The sequence below is a fragment of the Stenella coeruleoalba genome, assembly GCF_951394435.1.
Source record: "Stenella coeruleoalba genome assembly, chromosome: 3".
Taxonomy (NCBI): domain Eukaryota; kingdom Metazoa; phylum Chordata; class Mammalia; order Artiodactyla; family Delphinidae; genus Stenella; species Stenella coeruleoalba.
The window spans coordinates 147320773-147337729 of NC_137148.1; the positions used below are offsets into that span (position 1 = coordinate 147320773).

Consider the following 16957-nt stretch of genomic DNA (forward strand, 5'->3'; position numbering starts at 1 on the left):
GTAAATTTTCTTATACAGGGAAAAAAATGTGTTTTTTAATGTTCATAAAATACTACACTCTACCACTGAAAGGTTACTCCACGACTTCACATTATTGGCCCTAGAGTGCAACAGAATAATGAACAAGAAATAATAAATCCCCAACGCTCATTAAAAAAAAAGACAGAGACATTGAGTTGGAACAGCCATGTGTGACCTTAGGAGACAGCCCTGAACAAACACGAACACCTGACAGCAGGGGCCATATCATATCATATGCCCAGTCTTTCATCTTATTCTTATCTTGCCCTGGACTCTAAGACTGGAGTTCCCTCTTCTTGAATAGGGAACCAGGTGCAAGCAATGAAAGAAATGGATTTTCATTCCTCAACAGCAAGCAATTGGTAAGGTGTAGCTGTTATCTCCCCTCTACCTCAGACAGATATAACTATCTCCATGTAAAGGATGAGGAAACCGTGGGTCTGGAAAATTAAGTAACTTGCCTAGCGTCACAAAGCTATTAAGCATCAGGCAGAAGACTAGAATTGATGTTTGTCTGCTCCAGAATAAGGATTCTTTCTACCAAGCTATCTCCCTTCTCTAAAAAATATTCTCTTACGTTGGTAGCTGTTAAGTTCCAACTGTAATGTTCTCAAACCAGTGTGGCTCACTATATATACTGAAAAGAAAAGAAACGAGAAAGGCAGATGTCAAGAAGTTCTATTAATAACTGCCCAGCACTATCCACAATGGAGCTAGGTGAGAGGCACTAAAACTTGATTCACATGACCCCTGCTGTCATTTCAAGCAATCAGTCCAACTCTTTAAAAAAGCTTATCACTAACACTCTCCCCAACTGAGAGCTTGCAAATGTCATTCCCAAGAAAACTTGTCAGATCATTACATGGAACCTCTACATTCCAGGTGCATTAGCTTTCAACTTTTTAATGTTAAAAATAAAGAGGAGGAACTTCTCTGGTGGCGCAGGGGTTAAGAATCCGCCTGCCAATGCAGGGGACACGGCTTCGAGCCCTGGTCCAGGAAGATCCCACATGCCGCAGAGCAACTAAGCTCGTGCACCACAACTACTGGTTCTGTGCTCTAGACCCTGCAAGCCACAACTACTGAACCTGCGTGCCACAACTACTGAAGCCCACGTACTCTAGGGCCCATGCTCCACAACAAGAGAAGCCACCGCAATGAGAAGCCCACGCACCGCAGTGAAGAGTAGCTCCCGCTCGTCCCAACTAGAGAAAGCCCGCACACAGCAACGAAGACCCAACGCAGCCACAGATAGATAGATAGATAGATAGATAGATAAAATGTATTTTAAAAGTAATTAAATAAATAAAGGATAATTGTTTCTACCCAAAAATGGCAGTTGCCAGGTTAAGGTCACTACAGCATGGTGACCAGAACACTGGCTTTGCAGTTATCCAGACCTAGGTTCATAACCTAGTTCTGCCACTTAAATAAATGTGTAACCTTAGGCAAGTCAATTCAATTCTATAACTTCATATACAAAAAAGGCAAGATAGATAACTTCTCCATAAAGGATTAAATGAGATAACCTAGTACCTAGGACCCAACACTTAAAAAGAAGGTGGAAGGGCTTCCCGGGTGGCACAGTGGTTGAGAGTCCGCCTGCTGATGCAGGGGACACGGGTTCGTGCCCCGGTCTGGGAAGATCCCACATGCCACGGAGCAGCTGGGCCCGTGAGCCATGGCCGCTGAGCCTGCGCGTCCGGAGCCTGTGCTCCGCAACGGGAGAGGTCACAACAGTGAGAGGCCCGCGTACCACAAAAAAAAAAAAAAAAAAAAAAAAGAAGGTGGAAAATTAATGATACATATATATAAATAAATACATATACAGTCATATATATATATATGATACCTATATGATAATTATATTATCATATAAACGATACATATATACACGGTCTGAACTCTTGATTTTATGATGTAATAATCAACTGGTTGAATCTGGTTATCTGAACCAACTAAAATATTGATTCAGTTCAGCTTAGTTCAGAGACAACAAGATATTCTAGTTCAACTGTTCTAAAAAATGTTGAGCGTTAGTCCTAGTTCAAAGTGTTTCACTTTTTTTTTTTTTTTTTGGCTGCATTGGGTCTTCATTGCTGTACACAGGTTTTCTCTAGTTGTGGCAAGCGGGGGCTACTCTTCATTGCGGTGGCTTCTCTTGTTGCGGAGCAGGGGCTCTAGGTGCGCAGGCTTCGGCAGTTGTGGCTCACGAGCTCCAGAGTGTAGGCTCAGTAGTTGTGGTGCATGGGCTTAGTTGCTTCGTGGCTTGTGGGATCTTCCCGGACTAGGGCTTAAACCCATGTCCCCTGCATTGGTAGGCGGATTCTTAACCACTGCGCCACCAGGGAAACCCAAAGTGTTTCACATTTTTTAAAAGTATGTATGTATGTACGTGTGTGTATATTTACATGTATGTGTGTGTGTGTGTGTGTGTGTGTGTGTGTGTGTGTGTGTGTGTATTTGGCTAACTTCAGAATTTCATCTCACACACACACACATACAGGGACTTCATTTGTGGTTCAGTCTATAGATTTTTGTTCACAGGTCTGCTTACTACAATGGGTTCCTTGAGAGCAGGGAACAAGTCTGTATTGCTCATCTTTTTATATACCCAGCACCAGTACAGGCCCTGGCACATACCAATCGTTCAGTAAATATTCATGGACTCGAATTTTCAGAAAAGTCACCAAGAAACTCGCTAGCTTTAGGATTCAGGAGGGCTCAGCTTGGCAAAGGGAATGCAATTTCCCCCGCTATAGATACTTGGCAGGTTTTCTTTTTTTATTTTCAGATAATGACTAAACAAGCCACACACTGGATATCGCAACAGTAAAGTTTTCACAAACAAAACTAAAATGGAAAACTCTAGAAATAGTAGCATTCCAGTGTAGAGGAAAGAAAACCAATTTTGGAATCATGCAAATTTTGGGTTTAAATGCTAGCTCCACCACTTCACAGATATGTAAAGATTAACTTGGGTCCAATCACACATATCACCTCTGAGACCCAGTTTCTACATCTGAAAAAATGGGAATAATAATACCTATCTCATAGGGTTGTCACAAAGCTAATATATGTGAAGCCCCAAGTACAATTGGTGGTGATTTTTTTTAACAGTTTTATTGAGGTGAATGAGTGATTTTTATTTTTTAAGTCTTTACTATTCCTTTTCCCCTCTCACAGGTGGCAGAAACTATGCCTAAAGGGAACTACAGTACTATCTTTACTCCTGCTTTTCAGAAGGTACACTAATTCAGCCATATATCAATAGATAGGCTAACTGGCTAAAGATGCAACTGTTCATGGGTCCAATGTGGCAATTTTAAAGGAGGCCCTTTCATGCAACTCCAGAGCCCCAGCAAAGTCAACCAGGCTCTTTGGGTAGCCTGTTCCTTCTCTTCTTAACATGGGCTTGCTGAGAGGCATGCAATGTGAAGCAAAAGTCATCTTTGTGATAAACCTAAGATGTAGCATATAAACAACAGGCATTCTTTGAAAAAGCCCATACCCAAATTAAATTTTAATCACTAAGTTTTAGCACCTGTTTGGATACTGGAGGTAGGGAGGAGGAACACTAGTGTTAAAATAATATGTAAAACCAAGGGGTAGAGAGAAAGGAAGTCTTCTGGGTTCATATACATATGTTTACTTTCCATTCACAAATGGAACAAAATAGAGCAATGATTTGCTAATCCCAATCAGCTGAGCACATATTTCACTTTACTGTGCTGCATACTCTATCATAAACTAAAGAAAATGAAAACCTAAGTATGTGAAACTCCCAAATACACCTCTGAAGACAATATCTGTTCCATTCACATTTCAGTGAATATCATTCAATATTTCACCTTATTTCAAGGTCCAATCAAGGCAAAGTTTACATTTTTTCTCTTAAATGATTTTCACTTGGAGAGATGAGTCAAAGAAGAATTTTTAACACGTTTGGGTTTCCATTTTCAACAAGGTAGGAACCCATATTTCCTCCCACTCACCCCACCTCCAGAGAATTCACAATACTGTTACTAAAATATATTGAATAATGCCTTCCATCAGTCAATTGCTTTTAACTGAATGCAATAAAAATAATCTGCTCGTCCAGACCTCATTAACAACTACAATTCTTCGCCTGCTTAAATTTCTGGGAAAAAAAACTGGATCAGTCCACTAAAAAGCAAACTGTAACATTCAAGTAAGCATCTTCAGAGAAATAGAGACAAAGATGTACACTATTACTATAATGCAAATATCCATTATTTAGCACCAAGGAGAACACATGCAATAATGTCTGCTATTGCAAGAACATTTTTGTTAAAGATACATCACATGCAGGGAAGCCGCTTTTCCAAGGATAAACATACATTACCCTGCAGCATCGCTGAAACACCCAATCCCTGGACCCTAAGAGTTGTAACCTAAGTTTTTATACTGACCCTAAGACAGCTGGATCTTACATTAAATTCACTCTCTAGTTAACTGTGTTAGTGAGGTTCCAGCACAGTTTTCTAAAGAAAGCAATCTGAATCAATAACCACACCAATGCTGCTCAGAATGTTTGCTCATAAGTAAATAAAAAGCATGATCCCAATATGAAGGAAACTCTTCTCCTTCCTGGCCCCCCCAGCTCCACTTAAAGACTGTAAACATGAATAGAAAGATAACCTTGAGAACAGTAAACTCACCCACACCATCAATAATATCCCTCTAATTCATTTCCTGATTCTACAGTGTTTTCCTAAAACAGAGCAGTCTCAACAGGATGCCAGGAATTCAATATTGCTTTTTAAAGATATATCAAACTGTCTGGAATATACAGTGATGAAAACTGAATACTGCTACTGAAACCATACTAAATTAAATTCATGCTTTCTCTAAACAGAGCTTCCCCAATAAAGTCACAATGTTTTCTGCCTTGGCTCTCTTACAATCCATCCCAACAAGTGAGGTCAGTCCAGCTGCACTCCTGCTAATAGCTTTTTTCTGGAGCAACCCCTCCCACACCCCAAAAGAGTTTTACTTTTATCTGTGGAATTCTCTGCCAGCCTCGGCCTGGAAAACTGGGTGGACCCTAAGGACAGGTGTGGGAGGTGGCCCAAACTGATAGTTATTGCCAGCATAAAGCTGTGATCTTTATAAGCTTCAATTTGAGGCTTTGTACCATTAGTGATTCTTTCTCCACTCCTTTATGGAAGGAGGGAGAGAAAGCAAGCCAAAAAGATGAGTTTCAAAATAGAAAAATCACCACTTGAATTATGAAATCCTCCCAACTCAACAAAGAACTGTTGAAAGTAGCCAAATGGAAAATGTCAAGGTTGTTTGGGTACATGCACAGCTATTAAACATGAGAATCACAGCTTCAAGGTGGGGGTTGGGGGGATAAAAAGCAGGAGCAGAAAAAGAGGAGCACAACAGGGCCCATCCAAAGACCCATTTGCTCAGAAGGGCCCCTCCTGGCATGAACTCCTCCATGTGGGGCACCCAGGCTGGAGGAAAGCAGAGGGTTACACAGAACATTTAGCAGACTTAACATTGGATTAAACACACTACTGCAAGTTTCAACAAATGTTCATGGTATACGTAAAAAACACATTTACAACAAGAAAGAAGAGAGGCACCTGGAGACATCTGACACTGGGCATGCTCTGCAGGCAACTCAGTGCGCACATGCTCTCTACCAGGTTGGCGCAGCCTAGCCACAAAGACCTTGGCACAGAACACTGCAGGATGACAAAAAGGAAGGAAGAGAAGAAGAAGCAGTTAGAGGCCGCAACAAATCACTCCTTCACACAGGCAACTTGAATGTTAGTTGGGCGGGGGGTGCACCCTTGGCAGCTTGGAGGTCAGGGGTGGTAGTCCAACAAAACTTACTGAAACCTTGGGAGAGGGCCCACTTTCTGTCCTACGGAAAGGAGGTTTCTGCTGCCAACCACTAACTCCTCAGGATACAGTGAACAGAATCAAGAGGGAGAGAAAGAATGTTTAAATGAAAACCACTAAAGGGAACTGTAAAGTTTGAGTGCAAAACAAGATTATGGTGAGATCGACACTCTAGCTTCATAAAAGTAGTGGTTTTTGGTCTATGTCATGTAATTATAATTGCTATCATTACATCACCTACCATGTGCCAGGCACTTTAAATGTGTTCTCTAATTCCCACACCACAGCGTCAGGAAACTGAGGCTCAGAGGTAAGTCATTTGCACAAGGACAAACAGCAAAGGAGGGGAGAGTCAGAATTTCAAACCTTGATGGCTGCTATTAAAACCCACATTCATTCCACAAGACTATGATGCCTCTATTATCATTGATCACCTGAAATTTTATCATCTGGGTACAGTTTTGCACATCCCTAAATAAAATTACAGGAGACCTAGAGACATAAGGCAAAAAGAACAAGAAAGATAAGTGACAGACTGATTGATAGATACAGGAAATAAAAGAGCTGATAAAAACGCATCTGATTTTGAGTGTCATCCATATCTCTGCCTTCCCAAAGGAAAAAACTTTAGAATAATCATGATTTTCATTTTGGACTTTGCTTACAAAGTTCATTTGACACAAGTAAGAATTAAAAGCTTCTTTCATTTACCCATTCCCATTCCTCTTTCAAGAGCTTGCTGGTTTTAAGGGAATTAAGAAAAAAAGTAAAATATAAACATATGCATTATGGCTAGTATTTTTTAAACCATTAGATTATTTATGGTATTCAACAAGTACTTTTTCAGACCTAAGGTCAATTAATTTACTCTGGCAAAATCAATAATCATGCCAAAAAAAAAAAACAAACACAAAAAACAAACCTGAAGGTGGGTGTTTGGGTTCAACCAAAATACTGCAGAAGCCTCAGGCCCAACCTCATAAACTTGTTTATTCTAGCTATAATTAGGATGGTTAAATATACTCACTTTCCTGGGACAGTCCAGGTTTACACTTGTCCCAGCATAACTTTCACTCTCAAAGTGTTCTGGTTTGGTAGATAAATTCTATGGTTACCCCAGCTATAATATAAACAAAGTCCACTATGCTTGAAATCAGACCCGATTCCTTCCTATCCAGCATCTGTACTTTCTAGTTATATCTCACCTATAATGTAACTAGAGTATTGAGATTATTTAGAAAAGGTATTTAAAGAACACAAAACCAGGGCTTCCCTGGTGGCGCAGTGGTTGAGAGTCCGCCTGCCGATGCAGGGGACACGGGTTCGTGCCCCGGTCCGGGAAGATCCCACATGCCGCAGAGCGGCTGGGCCCGTGAGCCATGGCCGCTGAGCCTGCGCGTCCAGAGCCTGTGCTCCGCAACGGGAGAGGCCACAACAGTGAGAGGCCAAACCAGAGGACTCAAATGGAATAAAAAAACAGAGGAGGTTTTCAGTAACGATAACATGCCACACATTTCCAATAGTGTGCTTTCATTTCAAAGCTTCCCATAGCCAATACAGTAAAGTATATCACTGATACTCCAGTCACACATATTTTGCCACTCCAACACTTTCATAGAGTGCCATAAAAGATGCTGAATAAATGTTCGTATAATATAATGAAAATAGCTGCCATTTATCAAGCTCTTGTTATATGCTAGACAACTGACATAGTAAACCCTCACAAAAAACCTTGTAAGACAAGTATTATTCCATTGTACAGATGAGGAAACCAAAGATCAGGAAAGGAGAGCTTGATTTGTTGAAACAGCAACTTGTCCAAGGTACAAGAAAAAAAGGGCTAATTGATGGCAGAATTAGGACTACAAGTTAATCCTGTCTGACTCTAAGCAAACATGTTTTCTTTTTACTACAACAAACTCTCTCTATCCAGAGATACCTAGCAAAATGTTTAGGGCAGAGAAAAGGCCCAAACACATTACGTATGTATACACAGATTACACACATTATTTAATTTAAATAAACTTCCAACATCCTCATAGCTCAAGTTAGGTTTCTTTTTTGGAATCTTTGTAGTTATCCAAATCACAGAATCACTCAGATCTGAGAATAGAGTTTAAGGATTATACTTGTACTCAGCAACTAATACCAAATTAGTGCCAAAGCTCATCTGCAAATCAATTTTCATTTATTCACTAAAAACAGATTCCCTCTGCAAGGTTTAACATGTATTTGCCTCAAAGGGTAAAAACCATGAAGGCATAACGTACTGTACCCTGATTAGATTCTGCTAGTAACTTGAGATCCAGAACTTAAAAAAAGGACCAATTTCCACATTCAATAAATCAAAGAATCATAGACTGTGGAAACTGGAAGACCAATTAGTTCAAACTTCCACCCCTGATTTCAGAAGTGAAGAAACTAAAGCCCAAAGAAGAAAAGTAATGATCTTCCCAAGGTTTCCTAATCATCTAATGATCGAATTAATACTTACAAGAATATGGAAAACAACATAAAGAAAAACTTCTGAGAACTTAATTTCAAAATATTAAACGTTTATTACAAGTATTTTTTAAAACTTGATATTGAACGTGTATATCCAGAAAAAGACTTTTAAAGGACCCTTTGAGGGTCCAGTTTCCAAACTTATCTTTATAACGTCCATGGAAGATACTTTGGGGTAAAGAGAGTGATGCCAGTGTTCATAACAAGTATTAGAACTGCCCTACTTTCACACTCAATTACCCTGAAGCTAAACAACCAACCACAGTGCTGAAAAATAGTCTTTACTCAAAAGAAAATGCCACTCTAGGAAATACATCCATCTTTAAATAAAGTCTACACCTGCTCATCTAAATAAGGCTCCTCTTAGGTCTAATGGTCCAAGAGGACATTGATCTAATTTGAAAATAACGGCTAAACATAAAAGTTCCATATTTATCAACCTAAGAGCATTAAAATACAGCTCTGACCACAAGCAGTAATTGATTCTTAACGCTGCTAATTTTAAACTTAGGGACCTGGTTGAAAATCCATGTTGACTATTGTGGAACAACTATTATCCATCACTCTTTAACTGAATAATGTAAAGATTTCTTCATATAAGCTATAATCACAGTGCAGACTATTATCTTTTTATTTTTTCTTTTTTTAAAGCTAACAGTGGTCTATCTTTAAACTTCTGAAACACTATCTCATTGTTAAAATATGTCTGAAGAACTTACCCTGATACCGTGGGTATTTACCAATTTTAACAAACACTTATTGACCTACGTATTAAGCTAACAACAATACAAACTAAGCCTCTTTCCTCTTGAGACTTCAGCCTGGAGCTCAAGAGAAACCCAGAGGGATCACAATGGAGATGCTTAAGAGAGGCCTTTCAGGGGTAGAAAACCCCTAAGAAATGTTTGTTTTAATTTCACATTTAGCTACTTGTAATGACCAATATTCTAATTTAGGGTTGTTCACAGAGAACAGGAAATGATTCACAGGGGATTCTAACATTAACAGCAAATACCCAATTAGACTGATTATATTTGTATGTTCTATAGCCAAAGAAAATAACATTAATCAAGGAAACTGATAGTGTTTATTAATTTTGTCATACCCACTGTATAATCAAAAACGAAAATCAGGGCCACCATGCTGAGAAACACTATAAGACAAAAAGAATAATAGCTTTTGGCATTTTTCAAAAGCAAAAAGTTATTAAAAGAGGTAGGAGGGAAATGTCCTAGGCTCTCTTCCTATTGCCATAGGAACCACAAATCAAAAGGGAAAAGTGGCTGCAGGCACCTTGCCTCTGATTGGCTAGCTTTAAGAATAACTCACAAAAGCTAACTTTGGTCTGTGTCTAGATGGAATTGTTTTGAATATCTTGCCCTGATTCCTTCTCAAAGAGGCAATTCTTTTAAAAGCTACTCAAAGAGGTATTTTATGTTAATCGTCTCTCTAATGTCACTCTGATTTAGAAATAATGCCCTATAAATCCTAATTTGTTTCTTTCCACAGAACCATTACCAGCTTCTTCTATCATCACGATTGAGATAACCAAGTTGAGGGGCTTAAATACTATTCCATTCAACAAAAAACTTACCTGACCTTATATCTGCAGACAGAAACGCAATGGAGACATTCTCTCTTTCCTCCAGCAGCTTACAGGAGGGAATTTTGAGAATGTGCCATGTAAATACACACACACACACACACACACACACACACACACACACACACACACAGAGTCTCTTAACACACCCAAAGGAGGAAAATGCCTAAACTAAGCCATAAAGGATGAGTAGGAGGCAGCCAAGGGAAAAAGAGAGAGAGACACATTTCCGGCAGAATAAACAGCATTAAGCAAAGCCAAATAGCTAAGAAATGGCAGTCCTATTCAAGTATCTGCAATTAATTTAGCATGACTAAAGTATCTAAGTGTGAGATGAGGAAAGCCTGATAGAGAGGGGCCAAATCACAGAGGACTCCCTTATACCATTCTATCGAACTTGAGACTTCATCCTGTAGGAAAACAGCTCTTCGGCTGCGTGCTATAGCTCACCAGTTAACAGCCAATCCTTCCCAGGTGTGTGGTCCAATATTTTATCAACGTGTATGAGATTTTGTTTTTCCCTGCAACTCAGTATACCTACTGCTTCAACAATATGTGTCAGAGGAACAGAAGCAGGTCATGCAACACACTGGCAAGGGTGGGGGCGAGGTTCTTAGACTAAGAGAAGTAGGAGATAAAGCATAATATCAAGCCAAAGCCAAGCCGATTCAAGCAAGCATCAAAGAAAAAAGATGCTGTTCTCTAGAACATGTGGGGAACATTTGCCACATGCAAGAATAGAGAAAAAAGAAGTTGGCTCAATAGTAACCCAATGATAAAGAAAGGAAGTAATAAACAGTATACAAAAACTGTATATGTTTTTATAAATATTGTGAAATAAGAGTGTTTAGGATGGTTTAATTCCTTCAAATGAGACATCAAAAACTTTAACATTCAAACCATTGCTAGAGACAATGATGAGACAACTATTAAACTTTTAAGCAGAGGAATGACCTTTGGCAGCTGGAGTGAAGCATGTTAAAGAGAAGTTAGAAAGATAAGTCTATTAGAGAGACTAAAGACAGCCCCTCATTTTTATTTTACAACTAATGCAAATTTCTTTCAGCTGGGCTACAAAGAGTAGAAACAAGGGCCAACACTTACCTTTGGAAGTACATGTCTAAAGTCAATTTTTTTCCAATAAAACTCCCACCATAATACAAAGAGTGCCATGATAATGAAATGGGAGCTACCAAATACAGAAGGAATGAGAGAAAAGATCTATTTCATAGTAATCACTTGGCGATAACACGCTCTCCACTGGGAATCTCTATCCAGGAGTGGGGACTTGGTTCTGAAGAATGATACAGTAGGTGGGCTCAAGGAGAGTATGAAACTCCAGCCCTCTAAACCTAGATGTGACAGCTATAGAGTATCCATTCAGTTTCTGCTGGAGGCTGTCCTCATCTCAAAGCAAATAAAGCAAGAATTAAAGTTAATCCAAATTAGGAACTATCCTACTGTGTCTGAATTCTCAGACTGTTGCTTTTCAAGAAGCTGCAGTAGTTGTAATGAAAACAGAGCCACAAAGCTTTTAAAAGTGTCTTTCTGGGGCTTCCCTGGTGGCACAGTGATTGAGAGTCCGCCTGCTGATGCAGGGGACACGGGTTCATGCCCCGGTCTGGGAGGATCCCACGTGCCGCGGAGCGGCTGGGCCCGTGAGAAATGGCCGCTGAGCCTGCGCGTCCAGAGCCTGTGCTCCCCAACGGGAGAGGCCACAGCAGTCAGAGGCCGCGTACCGCCAAAAAAAAAAAAAAAAAGTGTCTTCTAAGAGTCACAATGTAGGTTTCAGCTCTTATAATGTTTGATGGCAGCCTACAAGAAATAGCAAACTCTCACCAAATAACTGTATTGTTTTTAAAACTAAGAACCATAATAATCAGGTTGTAGCATTATGAATTCTACAACCTGATTAACTTTTGTTAATTCATAGTTTAAAGCTATGTTCCAAAGTGTTTTAAAGAACCGAACACTGGTCCATGCCTCAATGTGTGAAAGGTTTACATTTCCTTATAATGGTATTTTATTATAACAGAATTTGACAGTAACCATGTGACATGTAACCAAGAACGTGAATGCTTTAATTCTTAGCAACTGTACTGTAGAACTACGTATTTATAGATAAGGCACCACAGGGTATTTTCAGGCTGGGATATATGTTAAAGGAAGAAAAGGGCATGGGGAGAAGGAGGCAGTGGAATGAGAAAAGAAAACAGGATAAGAATGAGGAAAATTGAAATTTACTTTCTGACAAGTTTTAGAGATGCAAACCCAACCAAATTGTAGTGGAATCAGGATTCAAAGCCAGAGCCCAAACTTTCCTTAAATCCTACTACTAAAACCAAAACAAAACCCCCAAAACTTTCAATGTCCAAATATCTCATCTTATATGATTATCTAAAAGAAGATACCAGAACCCAAAACTAAAATGGATCTTCACAGTTTTCTTTGGTAGAGGGACGAAGGGTAATTTTTCTTTTATAATTTCTATTCATCCATATTTTCTAATTTTTCTCCAATGAACATCTAGTACTTATAATAATATTTTAATACTACATTGTATAATTTTAAGTGATGCTTTATTTTTGTTTAATTATATAACTAGTTATATAAGTTGTTATAAGTTACAAATAGTAACTGACAATTTAAATAAAAACAAATTCTTTTCCCAAGAATTAATTGAGTCTATCTCAAATACCTGTGGTTTAAAATGAGTTAAAATGCTGAGTGCTAGAAAAATATTTTACCTAGTGACCTTCAGAAACAGCAGTGAGCATCAAAACGGTAACAGCTTATTCCTGAGTAATTTCAAATGAAAAAAAAATCATCCTTGTCCACTTCACAACTACCACTCCAAACTGTCACTATGTTTTTTCAGCACTCTAACAGAAGCTGGAGAGAGGAAGGATTAGATGTATGAAGGGGGAAGCAGAATCTCTATTCGAAGCAGCATGACAGAGAACAGGATGTAACACAATAATCTATTTCCGGCATAGCCACATGGGTCCTCAGTTGTACCAGGACCTGTCTGAGGTTCAGCTGCCAATAAGGAACAGATTCCCCTAGCAAGCTCCAGGTCAGATCAGTTTGAACCCAATCCCAATGGGGTTTATCCAAGATCCACAAATCCTGAGACAGCAGAGAAGTAAACAACAGTTAAATTAAGTACATCTGAGCCTTTAGGCAGTTAGCATCTCTGTTCCAATTAGGAACATTTTTCAGGACTAGGGGAGACCAATAAACTATAAATTTAATATCATTTTCAATAAAAAATGTAAATGAAATTTACAAAAAAGGATAATTTGGGAAGGAGATGCAAATTTGTGTTTTCAGAGTGCCTACTATGTGCTAGACACTGTACAGCTATCGTGATCTCATTAACTGTCACACCACCTCTGGACAGACAGGTATCTTAGTTTTAAAGAGGAAGAAACTAAGGATCAGAGACATCAAACCACTTGCCAGAGGTCAAAAGTAGCAGACTTGCAACTCTGACTCCAAAATCCCTACTTTCTTCCCTGAATTATACTCCCTGTCACTTCCTTTGTTAGACATTAAACTCCCTAAAGCAGCAATTTTCCTCTGATTTACTTTCAAATTTTATCTGCTTGTCACTCATCTATACTGCTGATGGGAGCGTAACTGGTACAACCTCTCGTGTGCAACTTATCAATACATACTCAAGACTTGAAAAAAATGCACATCATTGATTCAGCAATTTCATATGTAGGGAATTATAATACAGGAAAAAATAAAGATATGTCCAAAAATATAGCTAAGAAGATGTTCATCACATGACTGTCATAACAGCAAAGGAAAAAATGCCCAACAATAGACTGGTTAAATAAATTACAGATCATCCAGAAGATAGAATATTATGTTTCCACCAAATAAAAATCATTTTTATAAGAGTATATTTACTGACCTAGAAGTAAGTTACATAAGAAAAGGAAGTTACAATACAATGAAATAAGTTCAAGAAAACTTAAGTGAATAAAGCCTACAAAATCAGGACTTACATTATATTATGATCTCATTTTATTTAATAAAACACACATAGGGGCTTCCCTGGTGGTGCAGTGGTTGAGAGTCCGCCTGCCGATGCAGGGGACACGGGTTTGTGCCCCGGTCCGGGAAGATCCCACATGCCGCAGAGCGGCTGGGCCCGTGAGCCATGGCTGCTGAGCCTGCGCGTCCAGAGCCTATGCTCCGCAACGGGAGAGGCCACAACAGTGAGAGGCCCGCGTACCGCAAAAAAAAAAAAAAAAAAAAAAGCACATATAGGATACAGAATTAAATACAGGTGATTTTTTACTCTTTTTGTCTACCATAGTTTTTCAGATGCAGCCAATATAAAACTGGCAATATAGTATTCAAGTTTCTCACCCCTTTCTCCTCCAGGCCACCTCAAAACAAAGTGGCATTTCCACACTATTACTTGGGGTTCTGGTCCTAGCAACTTTTCCCTTGGTTCAGGCCCATGCTCCAATGAATGTGGAGAGCAGGTGGGGTTAGGCTAACTACCAGAGTTTGGCTGCACTCTGAGGTGACAAAGACATTACCCTAATAGCTGAGAATACCCAGCCACAGAAAACTCAACAACCGTGTTGTCTTAGGAGGCTACCACTTCTAAACATCTGACAATCCATACTCTACACTGCATGACACCTGAAAAGAATTCCAGGGTGCAAGAACTAAAAACTCACCTTGTTTTGTAGGCATCATCTGAGCACCAAGAGACATCTGCTCTCATTATCTATACCTGGGCACCAGCCCCACCCTGAGTCAGTCCAACCTCCCCTTCTTTACCATTCCAGACACAGGTGCTGGCGGCACCCCTTCCTCATCCTTCTACCAACTCTCACAAGCCAAAAAGCTTTAATCAGAGAATTTCTGGAAGTGCCTACACAACAAGATCTGACTGCCCTATCATATCAGTACTGAACCAAAATTCTTACCCTACTTTCATGTAAGAGAGTGCAAAGTTTATCATGTTTTAAAAAGAACATTAGAGTTTATTTCCTGGCAGTCTTGTGGTTAGGACTCCATGCTTCCACTGCAGGGGGCACAGGTTCGATCCCTGGCCAGGGAACTAAGACCTCGCAAGCCGCTCAGCATAGCCAAAAAAAAAAAAATTAGAACACAAAGAAAGAGGAAACTTTTTTTCCCCTAATATAATGAACACTCTCATTTTTTCTAGGAAGAAACATCACTTTCAGAAAGATGCCTTAAGGAATGTTACTGCATCTACTCTCAATAGGTCTGACAATTATAGTCAGACCACATCATAATCCTACTTTAACTCTTTCATTTAAACTGATTATTCATTCAAAAAGTTTACTGAACATGCCAGTATACTAAATGCTTCAACAGACAACACAAGAATTCTGAAAACCAAATATTCTGGTATCAAAATTATTTCTGGAAATAAAGCTATATTATTTCCCAGTTCACTAAAGGGAGATAAATGGCTAAATTCCTGAAGTATAAAATACTTCAAAGAAATGCAGTTTCACTGCTTTCAAGAGTATTAAAACTCAACCTCCACTAACTAATGGTATTTTAAAAATCACTTCCAAAGACTTTCAAAGCTTCCACTATCTAACATACTTCCTGTCTCACTGTACCTATCGAACGAAAGTTGGTCCTGCTAAGAAATCTTTTGAAATCAAACCTTGCACCATTTAAACAAGCCCTCTAATATTTCTAAACACTGCTCATTTCTCGAATATCCATTTATTTTCAGAGACCTAACCAGCTCCCATTCCAAAGAAACACATATTCCAAGTTAGTAGAGTCTCAATGTTTAAAATTTTATACACACACACACACACACACACACACACACACACACACAGCGATGGATCTAGAAAAAGATCGTAATCAAAAGTTTGCTTCTTTAAGCTAGGAATAGCATGAAAGTGAGTGGTCCAAGCTAATAGATATACAGGGATTTATCAACCCTTAATTAAATGTATAGTAAACTTTGCATTTGCTCTACTTTCTCATATAATCCCCATTGTTCTCATATCCTAAGCAGACCTTGGTTTCAAATAAGAATGAAGTTTTGTGCCTCACAATCCACTGGGCTCTAAGAACAAACGAATCTGTCTTTCAGCCAGGGGCTAGGACTGCCTTAGTAAGGATTCCTGCTGCTTGCTGCACAGCAAGGTTGTCTTTGATTCCCTTCACACTGTTTCCTGCAGGCAATTGGGTACGGGGAGTTCTTACCTCTTGAAGCCAGAGATTTCATTAAATTCTGGAGCTGAAAGGGACCTTATAGAGAGCATTTTGTCCATCTTCTTAAAATGTTTTTATAGCCCAGGTCTTCTAAATATCTCACGAGGTGCTTTTGGTATGTACCCCCTTGAAAGCACCTAGTCTCAACAGCAGATAATTGCTGCGAGACACATGCTACGATAAGGTCAACCTATACGTTACAGACCTTTGTGCAGGAGTACATATGAACACAGGTAGACTACAACACTCTGGAAGTTCTCACACAAAGGAAGTAATGAAGTCAAGATGTAAAGGCCCAATATCAATTTAAGAGATACTGGACTTCTTTGTCAAAAACACTATTAAGCTCCATTGTTTTAATAACTTTATGTATGACAGCTATAAGTGGTCAGTCAAGATGTTCTACAAAGCACGGAACAGAGATGTCACCATCATAATAAATTTTTTATTAACTCTGAGAAAATAGAGAATTGAGAGGAGGATCAGAAGACAAATCTCATGCGGGCATTTTTTTGCTGCATTTAAGACGAAAAAAAAATATTCCATGATCCACATTTCTTTTAATCGACGAATTAAAAGTCTAAAGAGAAACAATAAAAACAGCTACCAAGGGGCTTCCCTGGTGGCGCAGTGGTTGAGAGTCCGCCTGCCGATGCAGGGGACACGTGTTCGTGCCCCGGTCTGGGAAGATCCCACATGCCGCGGAGCGGC

The 16957-nt window shown here is 39.3% G+C and overlaps 1 protein-coding gene across 7 annotated transcripts in view; it reads right to left on the reverse strand.

The window, feature by feature from the left end:
* Nucleotides 1-16957, reverse strand: part of FBXW11 (F-box and WD repeat domain containing 11) — a 133233-nt gene that overhangs the window by 90042 nt on the left and 26234 nt on the right. For 3 of the 7 annotated variants that reach the window (XM_079917011.1, XM_079917010.1, XM_079917012.1), the window contains one exon: nucleotides 5637-5738. The exons of the other annotated variants lie outside the window; for them this stretch is intronic. In XM_079917011.1, the coding sequence (XP_079773137.1) occupies nucleotides 5637-5738 (102 nt within the window). The remainder of the gene's footprint in view (nucleotides 1-5636; nucleotides 5739-16957) is intronic. 7 annotated transcript variants of the gene reach the window in all.